The following is a 20,083-nucleotide window of genomic DNA, read 5'->3' as shown; positions in this document are numbered from 1 at the left end:
CAGGGTTTCTCTGTAGCTTTGGAGCCTGTTCGGGAATTTGATCTGTATACCAGCAGACCTTGAACTCACAGAGATTCACCTGTCTCTGCTTCCTGAGTGCTGGGATTAAAGGTGTGTGTCACCACTGCCTGGTTTGTGAGGCTGATCAGTGTGGCTGTTTTACTCTCTGAACTTCAGGCAAGCTTCATTTATTAAAATACAAATAAAATATCACTACAGTTTAGAAAGATTCAGTTCAAATTACATGTTCTGAGCACTTATTAAACATCAGCCTTCTGCTAATTTGGGCACAGAAATAGAAGATCCAACTACTATTAATAGTATCCAGCTCATTGGGAAATAGGCATCTGGTGCCAGGTGACCACATGCGGGAAGAGTGTGTGCAAAGGCTACCAGGATGGTTTGAGATGGGACAAAGGCCAGAAGTGGTCCAGCAGAGCTGGAGTCAGCCAGCTGCACCACAAGCGACAGGAGGAAACTCCAGACAACAAATGAGCAGAAGAGAGTCTAGGGGATCAAAGACTCTCATGAGAAATGAGACTTACTGTCTATACACTCACAAAACAAAAATGATGGCTTTGCAGGTTATAGGCCACATGCAGAACCCTGATGAAATGCTGTTAAACTATGTGTAATAAACACATCATGAAGACACTTTTGTAAAAATATTTACTGACAAAGACAAGGAAATACGTCAAATAATAGTGCTGTGGGCTGTAGAATTATAACTTTTCCTTAAGGGTGCCTATAAGATTAGTCTATTAATTATACACTGTAAAAATCACATAGATGTATACATACATGCTCATGTGTATTTCAAAGAAATCAGTATGAAAAGACGCAATACCTTTGCTGTATTCTGTGAGGTCTCTGCAGTTGAGGGGCAGCTATCCAAATCTTCAGAGAGGGCATCAATGGGGTCCTGGTCATGAGCAGGCTTCTAGGGTATTGGTAGAGCCACATAGAGATTATCATCTCATATTCTTAACAGGAAAACGTGTTTAAGAGACGCTTACTGTTGTTTATTTCCCTAAAACACCACACTACGTAAAGGGGACACGAAGCATGAAAATCTAAGCGTCTTCATTTTCTCCTATTCTTTTTCCTAGAGGCAGTGAGGGGACAGTCTCGTGTAGGCTGAGCCAATCTTAAACTCACCGCGAACCTCTTATTTTTCCATGTCCCTTATCCAGAGTTGGGATTATAAGCATATACCACTATGCTAGGTTCATCTTACACTCTTTACTACAAGTTTCCTCACCCAGAAAGCTGGTACTATTTTTAAACAGCTCTTGTGAGAAATAAATTGGAGTTAGTAATATAGGCCTATCTGCACACAATGTCACAGGACAAAAATATTTAACAATGTTTAGCTTCTTTAAAGCTTAAAAAAAGGCCACACCTATATGAAAAACAATGAAAGGATACATCATGGTATTACCTTTAATTTCTTTGTAGGTGGCTTCTCTGGTTTGTCCTTAAAAATAAGGAAGACTTTCGGTTAACCACAATCTCTTTGTACAGGCTCCCCTAGTCATAGACAGTATGTTTAGAATTCAAGGACTGTACAGAATTGATAACCTTAGCACCTAACCCAGATCTCTCCCGGATCTTTACCTTCACAGCCCTTTCAGTAGCCACGGGGATACAAGGATTTGATTCTGGAAGTGGCACAGAGATTATGTAGAAATTGTTTGCCACCAGATAATAAAATTTATATCCATTTGAGCTATATGAGCTACATACCTTACCCTCTTCTGTTTTTATTATTGTTTGTTGCTGTTGTTTTGCTTTTTTAAAAAACACTAAATTGCCTTGGCTTGTCTTGAACTTCTAATGCTTCTTCTTCAGCCTTCCAAATACCTGACTAAAAGTCTGCGCCAAGCCTGATGCTAATTGTATTTTCAAAGATCTGAAGATTATTTTCAGACAGGATTATAAGTACCACTAACACATAGGGCTTTTATCCACCGTAAAGCAAGGGCACTAAATGAAACACTTCCAATGATGGTAATATCAACACGGGGGAGCGTGAATGATAGCAGGATACAGAATTTCTAGGAATACTTAATGCAAGCAAAATGAAGGAGTCCTATTCCAGCAAACACTGAGACTTTGGTCAAGGAGGGGCTTCCCCACTGAGATTTCAGAGCATACAGATGGCACCTGGACTCCCTTGCTCCATTTGATGAGCAGGCCTGAGAAGGATGACTCATCCGTCCCCAAACAGAAAAGGAGAGGCAGTGAAATTGGCTTAAAGAAACAAAAGTTTAGAGATCCTGTGGGAAAAGAGAGGACAAAGTGTGGGGGGAGTCTTGTTTATTTGCCCTCTCAGTTTGTTCACCACTGCCCCTCCTCTGGTTCCTTTCACACAGACTGCTTCCTATGACATCTCATGGCTTCGGTCAATTTTAGAGACCGTTCTTGAAAAATTAACTCTTAACTATATATTCTTGGAATCATTATCAAGAGCCAAGAAGTACACCTCAACATCAGGGCTCGGAACATGAGTAATAGGACTATTTTAAGAAGATACAGCAGAGGGTAGAAAGCCTGCGTATCACCTCTGAAGAGACAGTGAAAGTACTATCATGATGTGTTCTTATGCGCTGTAAGAGTGAAGCCTTCATTCACTTCCAGAGAAGGGAGAGCAGTGGCATGATCCAGACTGTGCGCCTTAATTTACCTGCCCATCATTGTCCAGAAGATGCCTATACTCAGGTGGGATGGTGTCGTCTCTTTCTCCCAGTTTCTCTTTATGTTCTGCTTTGATTTTTTCCTATAAACATTGAAGAGGAAAAAAGGATGTTCATTTCTTTCTTCACAATTCAAAGTGCAGACACTACAGCTATTGTATTTTCCTGAAGCAAAACTTACACAAAGCAACAAAATGGACAGTAAGCAAGAGCTTCTGAAAATGGGAATATGCCCATATCAGTGGTCTAGTGGCTAGGACTCATTACTATCACTGCCGTGCTACGGGTTCGAACCAACTTTTAATATATTTAAAAATGCCATGAAGAGAAGTCATGCCTTGCAACAAGACTCACATAGCACATTTATTGGAAGAGAAGAGAGAAGGGGCAGAGAGGGTGGCAGAGACCAGTTCCTGGGGACAAGAGTGGAAGAAGAGAAAGATAGAAAGGGAGAGAAAGAGACAGGAAGTGGGTAAGGCTCGCCTTTTAAAAGGGAACATAGCAAATGTGCACAGGGTGTGTTCTCAGTGGCTGTAGATAAGGATTTATTTTGTCAAAAACCCAAGAGCAGGCCAGTATAGATACCCGAACACTAACAACCCCTACCTGTGACATCCCCTGGTGTCTATCACAGATTTTTTTGAGTACAGATTAATCTCTTTGCAGCATTACAATATAGTTTTTAAAATAAAGGTAAAGTTAATCTCAATATTCAGACAATGATGAGAAAATACAAATGATAATGTCCTGTCTTTGGGACATTGTTTCTTTCAGATGCTTAGAAAGTTACCTCCTTTATAATTTCACTTTATTATTTTTGTGTGTATGATTTGTGTGTGTGTGTGTGTGTGCGCGCGCACAGGCATGTGCATGCCATAGCATGCATATAGAGGTTGAAGAACAATCTTGAATGTCATTCCTCAATTTCCACTTTGTTTGATATAGGGTCTATTGTTTTTGCTATGCATATGCCAGGCTAGGTGGCCTACTAGCTGCCGACAGACAGATCTACTATCTGTGCCTTTGATCTCTGTGTATGGGCTGGAATTATAGACAATCACACTAAATGACTAAGGATTTGAACTCACGCTGTAAGGCTTGTGTGGCAAGCACTTTACCTACTGAGCTAACTCCAGCTATTTTTTTATTCTAAAATATGATCAAGTCAGTTGAAATGGCTTGTTAAATATTGTATTCTAAATATAAATGTTTATACACATTGAATATAGTTCAGTTAGTTTATTGTAATCATCTAGACATAACTCTGCAGAGTATAAGTTTTTATATACAGTTTGAATTCAGATTCAGTTATGCTTGCAAAAGAGGTGCAGGGGAAACCTGTGCTGTGTGTGATCTCTGCCATTACAAATACAAAGTGTAGCCACTCAGCAAGTATATGCCTTTGAGTAATATGCTGTTATTCCCAAATAAGACCAGGAAAAAATATTGGAAGAGAAAAACCTTAAAACATAGCTATGCTTTCATTTTAAAATTAAATTTGGAAACAGGAATGTTTCCTGTTATGCAATGTGCACTGAAAATATAATTTTCAGTGAGAAAAAAAATACAACCTACACCAAAAAACAGGAAAATTAGATGAAATGGCCCAGCTGCTAACCACCTCCAGACAATGCCAGAGTCTGTGGGGGTGGGGTGGGAAAATATCTTTTACCTTTACTTTATCATCTACTGGTTTGTTCTCATCTGGGTCAGGCTGTATTTGCCCAAGACTGTCGGAGAGTTCATCCAATGCGTCATTGAGTTCTTTGTCTCCATGCTAAAAAGTAAATAATTCTGAATTAGTTATAAGTTGGCCAAACTGTTCAGGGAAATCACCCAGGAACCTTACCATTTTATTATAGACATCTAGGAGTAAGTCACAGGGATAGACAGTGTCAGAGCACAGAATATGTTGATGGTGGAAGAGACAAAGAGCAGTGAGAGCATCTGCCTTCCCTACCCAGATGCCTCAAAGAAATACCACCAGGTTAAGGAAGTCTTTTGGTGGAAATAGCAGGGGCTGCACCCACATAAGTGACCTAAATCTTACCTAGAGGTTCCATAAACAAACAAATCACTTTCCTTTTTAACCCACTGGTGTAGTTGGACGGCTAGCAAGCAGATTTTCAGTGGAACATAAATATCTTTGTTTTGTGGTTACTCTAAGATCAGATGGGGGAGGAACATGACAAAGTAGAGCCATAAAACTCAGAGAGAGAGAGAGAGAGAGAGAGAGAGAGAGAGAGAGAGAGAGAGAGAGAGAGAGAGAACATGTTGTTTCTCAAAAACACCAATCATCTAAGTCTTTCTGTAATACAAGGTGCCAGATCTTTCTAATAATTTTTCCTATACAATTGTGTTAGACAGGTGCTTTATTTTCTTTCTTGTTGCTGCTTTAGAAATATTTCCCAAGAAAGGTAATTGACTTACCTCAGTGTCAGGTCCTGGGGCTGCTGTATGGGTGCTAGGAGCAGGAGTCTGGGAAACTACTTCAGAGATGGCAGCAGAAAGTTTGGCATCATCAAAGTCCTTTTATTAAAGACATTATTATTAACATGTTACATATAATATTATGGCCATGATATCTTCATTTAAAATACAACTCTTAAAACTGCTTGGTTGCTTAGTCCCTTTATTCAAATGCATGCCTTGTAGCAATCTTTAAATCACTATTTTTTTCATTTCCACTTCTATAGTATTTTCACAATTTTTCATTTTTATATTCTTAGATCTATTTTTATTATTAATTACATGTAAGTATGTGTATCTATAAGGCTGTATGTGTATATGAATACAGTTGCCCATGAAAGTCATAAGTGGTCCTTAGGTCTCCTGGAACTGTAGTTACATAAGGTTGTGAGGCATTTTGTGGGTGCTGGGAACTGAATTTGGGTCCTCTGACAGAACAGTATGTGCTCTTTTAGGAAGTCCCATTTATTGGTTATTGCTCTCAGTGTCTTTGCTACTGGGGTTATATTTAGGAAGTTGTCTCCTGTGCCACTGAGTTCAAGGCTACATCCCACTTTCTCTTCTATTTATGTTGAGGTTCTTGATCCAGTTGTACTTGAGTTTTGTACATGGTGATCGATTTGGATCTATTTGCATTCTTCTACACATTGACATCCAGTTACACCAGCACCATTTGTTAAATATGCTTTCTTTTTTCCATTGTACCATTTTGGCTTCTTTGTCAAAATAAGGTGTTCATAGGTGTGTGGATTAATGTCAGGGTCTTTGATTCTATTTCATTGATCCACATGTCTGTTTTTATGCTAATATCAAGATTTTTTTTTATCACTATAGCTCTATAGTAGAGCTTGAAGTCAGGGATGGTGATGCCTCTGGAAGTCCCTCAGGACAGGATTGTTTTAGCTATTCTGGGTTTTTGTTTTTCCATATAAAATTGAATATTGTTCTTTCAAGGTCTGTGAAGAATTGTGTTGTGATTTTAATGGGGACTGCACTGAACCTTTAGATTGCTTTTGGTGAGATTGCTATTTTTTTAATGTTGATCCTACCTATCCAAGTGTATGGAAGATCTTTCCATTTTCTGATATCTTCTTAAAATTCTTTCTTTAGAGATTTAAAGTTCTTGTCATACAGGTTTTTCACTTGTTTGGTTAGTGTTACCCCAAGATGTTTTACACTTGTGGAATTATGCTGTATATAAGTTATAGACATGTCTTTTGGGAGTGTTTAAAAAAATCTTTTTCGCAGTTTAACTTCTGTTCAAATGAATTCAAGATCAAAGGCAAGATGTAATGGGAAGTGCCAATGGGAAAAGACCTATCAAAGTTATGAAGCTAGCATCCTGGAGTAGCTTAGAGACCATTTCCCTTAGATGGACAGAGGTCTGGGGGTGCCAAATTGAGGAGGGCTTTGAAGGTTAGAGGATGGAACACAGTCTCATATCTGAAGTTCCAGATAGACAGAGTTAGATCTTTAAAAATTGTGATATTCGGTATTACAGTCATTGATGAGAGGAATTCCATGTAAGAGAAATTTTTAAACTTATTTTTAACTGATATAAAAGACTGGAAAATCTGCATATATTAATAGAGCAAAGTACAATGCCAAAATATATTTATAAATTATGTAATTTTAAGTGATGTTTAAACTATCTCTGCAAATATTTATCATTTCTTATGTTAAAATTTCAAAATACTTTCTTATACCATTAAGAAACATTTACTTCATTTTTTAAATAAATGAGTCTTAAAAAAATCCACAGCACTGGCACATTCTAATAAGAATACATAACTGCTGAAAACGATGGACATAGTCCTGTTTGCTATTGCCATAATTAAAATTTTATATTATGTGTTCACTTCTGATAATTGCCAAAGGCACACTGAGCTATATGCCTTAAGCCGGCAGGGGTGGTTTCTTCTGAATGATGTGCAACAAATTATCCCTGATTCCCTTTAGTATGCTACATTCCTCATCTACACTATGTGCAACAAATTATCCCTGGTTCCCTTTAGTATGCTACATTCCTCATCTACACTATGTGCAACAAATTATCCCTGGTTCCCTTTAGTATGCTACATTCCTCATCTACACTATGTGCAACAAATTATCCCTGGTTCCCTTTAATATGCTACATTCCTCATCTACACTATGTGCAACAAATTATCCCTGGTTCCCTTTAGTACACTACATTCCTCATCTACACTGATTTCTTATTTTACTCCTTGCACTCTGCTGTAAGTTAATTCTTGGACTATAGATTTTACTTACCATTACTGTACTAAAGCCCCAAATGTTTAATGGGTTAATAACACCTAAAACATTTAAAAATACTTATGGTTTTTTATTTTTATAAATTAACTTTTCTAATACCTTTTAGAATAATTTTACTCAGTTATAGAAGGTACTTCTATATTATGATATTTTATGATAAAATATATGATATTTTAATGACAAAATAATTTCTTAACTGTACAAGAGAATAGTCATTACTTATTGAGAACAATGAATGCATCTTAGATAAACATATTTCTATTTCTGTGCCTTTATTTTTATATTCATTTTTTATTTTGTGCTTTTTATGTAAGTTTAGAATCTCTTATTAATAAAATTTACTGATTTGTTTTTAACATGAAGCTAGCATACATGATATCATATATATGTCTTTTATATAACAGTCATACCCACAATCTATGCAAGCATTCCTTATGAATGTTTGTCAATTACTTTACATTTGTTGCTAATGATTTTCCCTTTAACAGAAATCAAAGTTTTATAATTTTAGAAAAGTATCTTATGTCATATTCAACATTTTGTTCTTGGAAGTGAACAAAAGGGATTGCCTCTCTTTTAAGGTTTTTATTTAAAGCATGAATATATGTTAAATATCAAATATATAGTTTTGTTTTCAAAATTTATTTATTCCATGTATATGAATGTTTTATCTGCATGTAGATATATACACCATATATATTCCTGGTGCCTGTGAAGCAAAGAAGTGGGCATCATATACCTTCCCTATAGTTACAGACACCACGTAGGTGCTGAGAATTAAACCTGGGTCCTCTGCAAGAGCAAGTGGTTAAAAGACCTTAACCACTGAGAAAACTCTCCAGCCTTGTGGCAGTTTTTGAGACAGGATCATACTATGTCCACCAGACTAGCCTTGAACTCACAGACATCCACCTGCCTCTTGCTGGGATTAGAGACATACACCACCAAATCTGGCCTATAAATAAATCTTTCATACGAACATAGCTACTTTATTATTGATAGTGGCTATATTACTATGCTATATTGCCAATTTCCTTGCCAATGAATATCTAAGATTTTGCAAATAATGACTTTAATAATTGTTATAGTGCATGCCAATACTTTTTTACCTGTCAACTAAAGTGACCTTTACTGACTGACACTGTCATACTTGATGAGATTTTTAAAGTGACAATGATTGTTTGTAAGAAACAACGTTGCAGAACGTCCTCCTTCTCAGGACATACTAACGTCACAGAGGGACCACCTAGACAGTGATGTTTAGAAAAACAAGCCCTTTACGTCTAGTGGGAGGAATTTGTGAGCAGTTCTCCCTTTATCTTTAGTTTTGTTTTGTTTAAATGTTATGAATTGTACTGATTGTATTTTTGTCTAGAATTTCTTTAAATTTTTATGTGCAATTTTTCCCCAAATCAGTTTAACTCTTGTACTGCCTGTTACATCTTTCTGTTACATCAAATTTAAATTTTACATTAAATTTGAGGTTTCTGTGTTGTTTTCCTCTATTATACTCACCAGTACTTTTTAAAGATTTGATATTTATAAGAACCAACTAATAATTGGCTTTGAAATATAAAAACAGAATTTATCTCTGACATGCATGTACACTTGTTAGTATTTTACAAACCACCTGTGGTTTCCAAAGGAACAGCTTCTGGTCAGTTAGAAATGAGGCCGTGGCTCTGTGCCATGTGTTCAGTGCAGAAACTTCCTACTGTCCATACTATTACTTTGGGAAATTAAAATTCCACAGATATCAGATTCATCAAATTTACCTTGTTTTATTTTTAAAGACAAATGGTGGGAAATACATGAATACTTCATTGACTATTTTTTAATTTAATTTTATGTTGTTTTATTATCAGTAGTGTATTCTGAATTTATTTCTTAATTTTAGTATTATTTGGAGAACATTTTAAAAATTCTACTTTCCCTATAATTTCTGTTCTATTTTACGATGACCAACAAGGATGGTATGTACAGTAGTTATTCCATTCTATTTGAATTTTACAAGCCAATATATGAGACTTTGTCACTAGAGTTTGTAACAGTGTACCAAATGATTTTCTAACCTGTTACTTGATATTTACCAAACTTAGTTATTTCTATTTCGTTAACTATAATTTTTATACTTACAATGTTAACTTTCTAAAAGAACATTTTAAAAAGTAAATTGCCTTATCTCAAATCTGCTTAGACGTGTCTCAGAGAGGGGGGTGACACAGTTCAGTATTACAGTTCCAAGGTCTACACATAAACCCTGGCTCAAAAAAACTAGAGAAAGAAAGAAAGGAATAGAGAATGAAAGAGAGAAAGGAAGGAAGGAAGGGAAGGAGGGAGGGAGGGAGGGAGGGAGAAAAGAAGGAAGGAAGGAAGAAAGAAAAGAAAGGAAAAGAAAGAAAGAAAGAAAGAAAGAAAGAAAGAAAGAAAGAAAGAAAGAAAGAAAGAAAGGGCAAAAAGAGAAAATTTCTCGACCAGGCGCTTCATACTTACAAGAGACGATATGTTTGCCGGACTGGAGAAGTCCTGAGACAAGGCATCAAGAAGGAGCTCATTACTCAAGGGCTGCAAAACAGAAAACACAACAAAATCAACGCTGGCATACTTCCTCTTTGTTATTCACCATTGTCGCATCTGATAAGCTCACTAAATGGGAAAGCTATGCCCTTCCCAGATTAGCAGTAGCAGCCACAGAAGACAAACTCAGAGAAGCACATTGCTTACTGAAAGTTGTTCTGTGGACTCTTCTGGCCGGAGTGGTTTTCCATCCTTATCCTATTCATAGTGAAAACATAACATTAATTATTTTACATGTTATCTCAAACATGGAACTTATACACTAGACAAGGAATGAACAGGCTAAACCTACTATATATTTTAACACAGCTCATTCATTAAAGAATCAGTATTGTAACAGAGAATATATCCACTGTAATTCAGTTCATATCCACAGCCAACTTATATGCATCAAACCTTCCTTGGCCACGGAGTCTAACAGCACAGTCAATGTGGCTTGTGACCCAGAAGAACAGAAATACACACACACACACACACACACACACACACACACACACACACACGTGAACTACTAAAGCAGTACGTTTCAGAGGTGTGTCAGCAAACCTCTTATTTATAAAGGAACACTGGGACCATAATACAAAGTCAGCTGAAGTTCCAACCCTCAGAGAGCTTGTGTTTGGGTGGAGCACTCAAATTTAGTACTTAGATATGCTAAGCTTCATATGTGGTTTTAAGTAGCACTTTTGAATAACAGAACAAAACTGTAATAATAATAAATAATAACAATAATCTTTAGTAAAATATCTATAAATAAATGATAAATTCCATTTATTTACATGTACAAAAATAAATGAGTGTGGACAAAGATTTCTCCTAGAAAAGTGATCAAAATGTTTTGCTTTGTTTTCTGTATTTCAAATGTGTTGTGTAATTGTTTATCTAATCTGCTGCTTTCTTATAGTTAACACAAGCCTCTTCCCGCCCTCTGAATTCACTTTTAGGTTTGGCCCTTTTTTAAAGGAGGAATCTACTATTTCCAGACCATGTCTCACCTGAAAAGGCAGTAAAGATCACAAGTGAGGCATGGGACCCTGGGAGCTCCTGTGCTATGCATTAAAATTGAAATCCACCTTCTACTGCCTTATCATCTGGTGGCAGGAAGGGGAAATTTGAGTCTGACCTCAGAGAGCAGACCCTTTCTAATGTGAGCCGAGCTAATGAAAGACAACAGTATTAAACAAGAAGTCAAGCCAGCAACCTGGAAATGTGACAAAGTAATGTGTAACTAACAATGTGGGAGATAAGTTCAGAGGACAAAACTAGCACTAAATAAAGGGGTCCTGAAGTAGCACTACTAAGATTCAGTGAAGGCAGCTTCCTACTGAGTTAACTGCACATGGCCTGCTTCTATGGAACTAGGATCAGAGACAGATAGATTTGTGTCCTTGAAAATATCCAGAAGAATTAACAATGTACACAAAAGCTGCGAATAATAGAAACTCTTTCACTTTTGGTTGCAATATAAAATCCAGAAGTGTCCAGAATAAAAAACTTTAAGGAGAATTCAGTATAAGATCTTGAGCTGTAGATGGCTGAGAACTATGAATTCAGCTTCCCATGACTGCAATTAAAGTACACTTGAACTTTCCTGCTAGTGGCGTGGAGTGAAGATGACTATTTATTCAACTGCCTATGTGTCTGCTCTGTTTAAAATGCACAATGAAACTGATCATAACGAGGTCTCTCCATTGGTTACTTGTTCTATACATCCTGTCTTTTCAGTGTGAAGAGGACAGGTCAACTTATCACTTTACTCAGTGTTTAACAAGTTCTCATGTCTTCAACTTATATTTAAGGATTAAAAAGTTTTCTGCAAAGGAAGTAACATTACATGTTGGTTTTTGTTTGTCTGTTTAATCTGCAAATTAATACCCCTATATTTGGGGTACTATAAGGAACCACATGTCTAAAGGGAAAATATTTGGTAGCCTAGATGCTCGTTTTCCTTTATATTAAAGGAAGAAAAGCCTACTTAATATATTTTATTCTTTATTGCTGTCACCGTTGGCTGCCTCTCAGAATTTGAAGGTAAGCCCCTGTTGCTGACACCACAACACTTTGGACACAGGACTTGGATGAATTGGCCCGGAAGCCTCTCCCTGGGAACGAGCTTCTGCTGTATTAGAAGGTGCACTACCCAGATGTGAAGGGTATGAACTACAGGGACTAGTATGACAAGATATTCCTAAAGGTAAAGTGGTGACACATATCTCGATGATGCATATCAGCTTTCTAGTTGGACTTAAGTCTTGACCCATAGGAAAGAATTTCTGACTAGTATCATAAACACAGACGAGTATCCATGGCTGATGGATATCCATGGCTATTACTGCAAATCTCCCAAACCATTATTTCCTTTAACTGCATTCTCTGATTGGTTTTGATATTTTATTTTAATTACAACATCTCTCCCTTTCCTTTTCTCCCTTCAAACACTCCCATAAATCACTCCTCACTCTCCTTCAAATTTGTAGCCTTTTTCATCAATTATTACTGTGTGCATATCTATTTTTGTATATATATTCCCAAATAGAAGCTGTTAAGTTCATATGTTACTTGTATCAATCTTAACTGAGCTCTTAACAGTAATCCTTATCTCCACAGATAAGTGTACCTCTCATTCCTCATCAAAGAATCTCTTGTTGCAGCGGATGGGGACTGTTACAAAAAGCTACAACTGACCAAAATGCAGGATCTCTGCTGCAGAGCTGCATCTTCTGTATATGACAGGGAAGCTGCACTCATGAAATCTCAACAATTTGGTTGCCTAAACAAGACTTGAACAATGACAATATCAGCTGACTTCCTAATGTGGAAGAGAGAAATTTCAAGGAGTCCCATCTCTAGATGAAGAATTATAGGGGCTAATTAATGCTGAGAGGTAGAAAGAATATTCCCCAGGGATGAGCTCAACAATTGCTTATCCAAACCAAGTGCTAAGCCCTAAAAACAAACATACAGACAAGCATCACTAAATGGACTCATTAGATTTATTTATATATTAACTTATATGTATGTGTGTATGTTTGCATATGTGACAATAATAAACCAAAAGAGGCTATGAATTTGAAGGAGAAGAGGAAAGAGAAGAACGGGAAAAGGCATAAATTCAGGATACACACACATACAAAGTTAAAATTAACAAATTTTAAAAGAATATGTTTTAGTTCCTTATCTGGTATTCTAACATAGTATTAGCAATAATACAACTGAGGGTCAGAACATAAAGAAATGGTAAGTTTATATTCCAGATCTGCTCTCAGCCCCCTTTTTATGTACATAACATTCAGTTAGGAAACAAAACAAGATAATACTCATCTGCTTACCTTGACCTCTTCTAGTCTATAGTCAGGAGGAATTGTTTCTTCTTTTTCACCAAGTTTCTCAAGGTCTTTTTCTTTAGCTTTCTCCTAAAAACAAGAAGTAATTTTTAGGATTAGTATCTCCTCCTATACAACGCATTCCTCAGATCTTAAATTTGAGGTAATTTGTTGTTAGCTTCAAACATGCATATGGCCATTGTTTAACATATCTTCAACAGCTTAAACTTAAACACTGTTTTCAGGTTAGCAGGTTGCTGGGCTAAGGGAAGGTTGGAAGGAGTACTAAGCACATGCTACTTTTCTTAGGAAAAAGGATGAATACAGGTAGACATAGATGGGGATTCACAAACTTGGACACAGGTATGCTACCTAGCCACTAGAGTGGATCAACATTAGCACTTCCTAAGGATTAGCTTACTAAAGAGGGTATGTGCAGTATCAAAGAAAGACTGATTATGCTTTACAGACATTTTTTTTTTTGTTTTTTTGAGACAGGGTTTCTCTGTGGCTTTGGAGCCTGTCCTGGAACTAGCTCTGTAGACCAGGCTGGTCTCGAACTCACAGAGATCCGCCTGCCTCTGCCTCCCGAGTGCTGGGATTAAAGGCATGCACCACCACCGCCCGGCTTACAGACATATTTTTAAAAGCAAAGTTTTAACTTATTAGAAAGCAGAGAGGCATGGTTAATATGTCATTTTGTAGAAGCATTTGAGCTGCTATTACCTTAACTTTATCCACTACAGGTTTTTCATCTTCTGGATTTGTTTCCCTTTTCCCTAGGCTTCCAGCCAAGGTTTCTACAGCATCATCTGGCACCATGTCCTTCTGCAAGGACACAGAGGGTAAACCTAAGTTGTTATTCAATCTTACCAATTTAGAAAGGCTCATGCTCCATTCATTAGAATGGAGGTTTTGAAACGTTAAGAATGTTAAAAAAAATAAAGGAAGTTTCTTTTATTAAAAACTGTGTATGCAATTTATATACTAATACTAAAAACGTTAAAAGATCCAGCTGGAATTTTGACCCATGAAAAAAGAAAATAAAGATAACCGAAGCTGACAGAAGGGAAAGAAGGCAGGATCTCTCACCAAGTTTGGCCAGGCCCTGGGGAGGAGGCACATGTTTGTTCCCCAGCACTTTCACTAATCACATGACTAACAGTTGACTCAGGATCTTCCTGTTTGTGACTGACTGTCCTCAGTGCAGAATGACAATGACCTACTTGATTCTTGATATTCAGAATGAAATGTGCTAACTCCATGATGCTATCAGCCAGATTTGGCTATGCCAACATTCCAACAAATAAACAGGAAGCACAGATGAGGCATGTAAAGGGAAATGAAGAAATCAGGTATGGACCAAGTGAGAGAACAGGTTTTGGCTTTCCAAACGATGCATCATAAATGTTCCTTAGTGATTATTAAAAATTATTTGAATGTCTCCTGTTTTCACAAATAGAAAACAATACACCACACTTAACCTGAATAGGCACCATTCATTAACGGTTTTTTTTTTAGTATTATTATTGTACAGTTCTCTAAACCATCTAAATGAACATATCCCAAGCACACCAAAAACTTTAATTTTTGCCGCACTGGTTTCCATGGGATATGTTATTCTTATTCTCAGTGTGACTCTGCCTTTGTAAATTCCTAGAAAAGAAGATTCCTTCATCTATGCTCCATCTGAAGTTCTCCATACGGAAAAGTCCAGACTGTGTCATAACTTGAGGTCTGGCTCATATCTATACAAGCCTGGAGGATATCCAAGAGGAGGACCGTATTTCTCATTCTCATCCCAGTTAAGGACCAGGATAACAGGAAAGCTGCTCAAGGTCAACATAAAGCCTGGCAGTCCTCACCTATACATGACAGTGATCAGGAAAGACTTTACAGTATCCTTATCAACATCAAATGAGGAGACTAGCAGGAAATGCACGTCAGTTAAGGAATCCCTGGGAAGCATGAATCTTTACTCCTACAGACAATAACAAGAAGATACTATGCAAGATCTGGAGTACATGTGTCCTGTAAGAGGAAGGCTACTCATTCAGGATTCAGATTTTGTAAGAGTGAAGCAGTGATCTCTGAGGCGTCAGAGAATAGAAATGAAACCCTTAGTGATCAAAATTAAACATGGACTTAGTCAAATATCACACTTCATTCAAAAATTAGAAGACAAGAAACAATAAAGGCCAGGCAGAGGGATGCTGCCATCTTTCCTCCAAAGGGGAAGGGAGCGGGGCAGGATCCTGGTCATGATTTGAATGCAAAGCCAGGAAGAAATATGGCACCAGCCTTTCTGTCAAACTTCAGAATGCACAGATTATTGGAGGACTGTAGACTATCGGAGGTTCAGAAAAGCAAAGCAAAGCCGCAGGCAGCACCTGAATTAAAGTTAAGTACAGATGAGGTTTCTGGCAGAGCCCTGAAGCCCAAGGAACAATAAATAACAATTCTGCATGAGCTCTCACTTCATTTTCTTGGCATAATATTAGGGCGACACACAGTAGAGAGTGGGGAGACCCTTTCGATGCTAAGGGCATCACTCACCGTTGAGGCTGTTTTGGGTGGTGCCGCCTGAATACTGCACAAGGAGGCCTGAGGCACAGTCTCAGACACAGTAGGGGATGTGTCCTTCGATTTCTGGGAAAAGAAGCAAGCACTCTGAATAACTTTACAACTACCTGACTAATAAAACTGAATAATGGTGGCTCAATTACATACTACAAGATGTAAGTTGTAAACATGATTCTTTTGAATGCTTATTTAGCAATATGCATGCCAAGACATGTTTAAAAAAAAACCTCTTCAGTTACTGTAATAGCAACTGGCAGACTCAGTTTCACATGTGTGAAAGGAGAACATTGAAAATACACACAACATCTCAAGGACTGATCCGAGAGCATACAGCAGTTACAAATCTGTGCATGAATGTAAGGAATGATACTGAATAGGAGTTTCAGAGTGGTCCCTGGACCTGTAGCCTCAGCGGTACTGGAGATCTTTTGAGGAATATATATTCTTAGACTCTCACCACAATGCAACGAGGAATTCTTGAGGCAAGGTCCCAGTAATTTTCAAATGCTTTTAATCCAGACACTTTAGCAAAGCACCCGGGAGAAAGAGCCATGCCAAAGTGTACTCTCATCATCCTTAAGACTGTACATTGATAGATGTTAGGGTGGAGAAGCGCCAGTATAAGAACTGCCGTGAGAATTCCTTTTAGTAAGGGGTGTAGTGATTAAGGGAAGGAAAGCACCAATAACAAAAGGTTATTTTTGCAGAGCCTTCCCATTGAGTAAAACTGATGCAGTAAGCACGGTGGAAGGGAAACCATGGTGGCAAGCATATACTAGGGGCATGAACAGAATCAGTTCATAGGAAGTGCGAAGTTCAGGTTTGGAGCAGAGGAATGATGTAACTAGAAACATCCTTCAGGAAGGGTGACTTTGGTGGGAAGAACTGAGAGGTGTGGCAATTTTATTTAAACCAGCTCACTAGAAACAATGAAAAGGAAAGCTCAGATAGAAGCATTTCCCTGAAGGAATGACTGCAGGGTTTAAACTTTAGGAATACTAGGGTGAGGAGGGCAACAGAAAATACATCAAGAAAGAAGCAAGATGTAAGCATCATGTACAAAACGTGGCCCATGGGCTTTTAAAATCAGCTCCTCTATGTAATAAGAACTTTGGCTTCACACATTTTCAGAGTAAGAATGGACATTAAACCCCCTAAGACATTATAAGAAGCATACTTCTGTTTTCTCAGCTGGTACAGATGGTTTGTCCTGATATGTGGATCGGCCGAAATCTTCTGAAAGCTGCCCTATCAGCTCTGCTTCACTCAGCTGCTATAACAAGAAAAGCTGTGTTAGGAAGACGCTGTGCTCTGTAAAAGCATAGCACAGTATTTTCCCCCCTTGGTTGATATAGTTTATCTGCACTGCATTATCTAAAAACAAAAGTTAGCTTGATAAAGTGTATTCTTCATTTATAGATGTAAGAAAAGCAAGGTACACAAGAACAGAATACTCGCCACTGTGAAAGCACAAAGGTTTCCTACCCACCTGACAGGTCGGCTCCAGGAACCACACACAAGTCCATGGAGAGGGGCAGACTTTGGGATGATTTTATATTTACAAGTACTTTTCAATAAAGTTTTAATTATTAAAAAGGTAGAGTAATTAACTTTTCAAAGTAACAAAAGGACTTGCTGTAGACCTTATTCAAATAAGATATCCTGTTTTAAATAAGAATTGCAGTTTTAAAGGTGACTATTCATAATTTCCTAGTCCTTAACGACTTCCTTTCAGAATAAAGCAGAGTAAACACCATTCATGTACTCATTTCCTATAACCTAGGAAAGGGAAGGGAGGAAAAGTTGGAGAGGATGGAAAACGGCTTCTGTCAGGAAAGCTTAAGAGCTCTATTTCTTCCAGCAAAGCCAGTCAATGCAGGGATTCTGTGAAAATACCCTAGAGTGAAAAGGAAGACAGAGCAGAAAGAGAGGAAGTGGAGGAGTGTGCTTTTCTACAAAAAACATGGTTGCTACACTCATGAGCTCACAGCGGCTGAAGTTCAGTTACCTGCACAAGACTGAGCTCACCAGCATTCCATCCCAGATGGAAGAGCAGGTCAGGAAGCCACTGAACTCTTTAAGGAGCTACTGGTAGTTAACACCTGGTCTACCAGGCATCAGAACACAGGAGGCTATTTTTCTCTAGTGGCATATCTACTGAGAGACTACCCATGCTCTAATGGGCTCATGCAAACAATGTTAACTCTACCCGATGGCTCATTAAAAATGAAATGGAGAAGAAAAGAAAATGGAGAAAAAAGAAAAGCACTTGGAGCAGTGTTAAGCGTATAGCAGGTGATTAAAAATGCTGATTGGTGTCATCATGACTGGAAACTATGTATATTTAAGGCAATATAAAACTGTTAGAGTATTTCACACAGTTACTAAATACAATTCTAAATTAAATGCTAAAATGATATATTAACTCTTAATGATTGGTAATGCTGCTTAATGAGAAACCATCATTAAAATATATGTAAAAGAGCAGAGGCCTCAGCCTTGAGTTACCACCAGAATTTGCCTCAGTACTAGGTTGTGTGTGATATGTGATCTTTTAAAAAGATCCTAATTTACACTATAGATTTCTGTTATCTGTAAGTGATAGGGAAATCTTATTTTCCAACCTTAGACTTTTCTTCAGGCTCTGGCAATAGTGGTTTTCCATCTTTATCCTGAAAATAAAATTAGAAATTTATTGGAGATAAAATAGAAAAACTTGCTTTCATGTCCCCTGTTATGTTAGTTTGAGGCAAACCCAGGATATAAGATGTAAGCTTATTTTTTTTTATTATTATACGTGAGTGAATTAGTTTTAGATTTAATTTCTGTAAGTACCAACACAGGAATCGGTTCAAAAGCCCAAACACTTCTAAGGATGCTATCATTTGTTTTTTATTACAAGTTACTGAAAGATTTATTGTTTGCTAAGGCAAAAAGGTAAAAAAAAACAAAATTAAAAACAAAGAAACAAAAAATACTTTTACAAGAATAGTACAATGTATCAATGGGTTGGTTTTGAGTATTTACTGTGTGTATTGGGAGAGCAGGGTTAGTTCGTTTCATATCCCATGGGTCCCAGGGCTCAAACTTAAGTAGTCAATCTTTGTGACAAGCATGTCTACCCACTAAGTCATCTGGCTACCCCTTGGAGCTAGGTATGTAGGATCAAGATTGTGATCCCAGCAGTTGGAAGCTAGAGGGGACCAGGAGCTCAAGGACAGTCTCCACTACCAAGTAAGTTCGGGGGGGGGGGGGGATCAGGAACTCAGGACAGCCTCCACTACCTACCAAGTGAGTTCGGGGGGATCAGGAGCTCAAGGACAGTCTCCACTATCTACCAAGTGAGTTCGGGGGAAATCAGGAGCTCAAGGACAGCCTCCACTACCTACCTAGTGAGCTAGAGGGGATCAGGAACTGAAAGCAGTCTCCACTACCTACTGAGGGAGTTCGGGGCTAGTCAAGGCTCCTTCGAAAGCCTGCCTCAATTCTCCAAAACAGGATGGGGATAAAAATCATTTTTGTATTTTAAACACTGTTTAGGTCTTGAACACGAAATTTCACAATTTAGAAAATGTTTTCTCCTCCTTCCAAACAGTGAAATAGGTTAGACCTTTAATGACTGCTTTAGAAGTCCTGTTCTGCGGAAAGCTTACCACAGCTGGCTTTAACCGGTACTCAGAGGGGACTGTGAAGTCCTGTTCTGTGGAAGGCTTACCACAGCTGGCTTTAACCTGTACTCAGAGGGGACCGTGAGGAAAGCTTACCACAGCTGGCTTTAACCTGTACTCAGAGGGGACCGTGAAGTCCTGTTCTGTGGAAGGCTTACCACAGCTGGCTTTAACCGGTACTCAGAGGGGACTGTGTCCTCATCCTCACCACATTTCTCTTTCCTTTCTTCTTTTGTTTTTGCCTGATGAAAATGAAGAGAAGAAAAAAGCAGCAGTTAGATGATATAATTAATAGAAACTGATGTCACCTACTTCGTGTGCTACAGAATAACTCAGAATTGGGCTAAAGTATTTGGAATGCTCCCTAAACCACAAAGTGCAAGTCTGTGGAGAGCAGTTGTGAGAAGGTATTAGGATAGACTCCCTGCTTGGTTCAAGATTTAGGAAATCATGGCACCCTTGAGATGGCACCTTCCTTAGCTCATTAACTTTG

The 20,083-nt window shown here is 37.9% G+C and overlaps 1 protein-coding gene across 16 annotated transcripts in view; it reads right to left on the bottom strand.

The window, feature by feature from the left end:
* The window catches only part of Cast (calpastatin), a 92,810-nt gene that overhangs the window by 5,232 nt on the left and 67,495 nt on the right, over positions 1-20,083 (bottom strand). For 12 of the 16 annotated variants that reach the window (XM_075976458.1, XM_075976461.1, XM_075976453.1 and 9 more), the window contains 13 exons: positions 19,749-19,832; positions 18,547-18,594; positions 17,100-17,195; positions 15,896-15,988; positions 14,066-14,167; positions 13,346-13,429; positions 10,164-10,214; positions 9,933-10,004; positions 5,127-5,225; positions 4,369-4,473; positions 2,687-2,779; positions 1,442-1,477; positions 848-940 (listed from right to left, as the gene is read on the bottom strand). In XM_075976458.1, coding sequence (XP_075832573.1) covers positions 848-940; positions 1,442-1,477; positions 2,687-2,779; positions 4,369-4,473; positions 5,127-5,225; positions 9,933-10,004; positions 10,164-10,214; positions 13,346-13,429; positions 14,066-14,167; positions 15,896-15,988; positions 17,100-17,195; positions 18,547-18,594; positions 19,749-19,832 — 1,056 coding nt within the window. The remainder of the gene's footprint in view (positions 1-847; positions 941-1,441; positions 1,478-2,686; positions 2,780-4,368; positions 4,474-5,126; positions 5,226-9,932; positions 10,005-10,163; positions 10,215-13,345; positions 13,430-14,065; positions 14,168-15,895; positions 15,989-17,099; positions 17,196-18,546; positions 18,595-19,748; positions 19,833-20,083) is intronic. The other 4 variants (XM_075976459.1, XM_075976454.1, XM_075976468.1 and 1 more) reach the window with 1 other exon arrangement.

This window comes from Microtus pennsylvanicus, chromosome 6, assembly GCF_037038515.1.
Source record: "Microtus pennsylvanicus isolate mMicPen1 chromosome 6, mMicPen1.hap1, whole genome shotgun sequence".
NCBI classification, from domain to species: Eukaryota; Metazoa; Chordata; class Mammalia; order Rodentia; family Cricetidae; genus Microtus; species Microtus pennsylvanicus.
The sequence above is the reverse complement of the archived record's forward strand: the minus strand, read 5'-3'. Positions and strand labels throughout refer to the sequence as shown.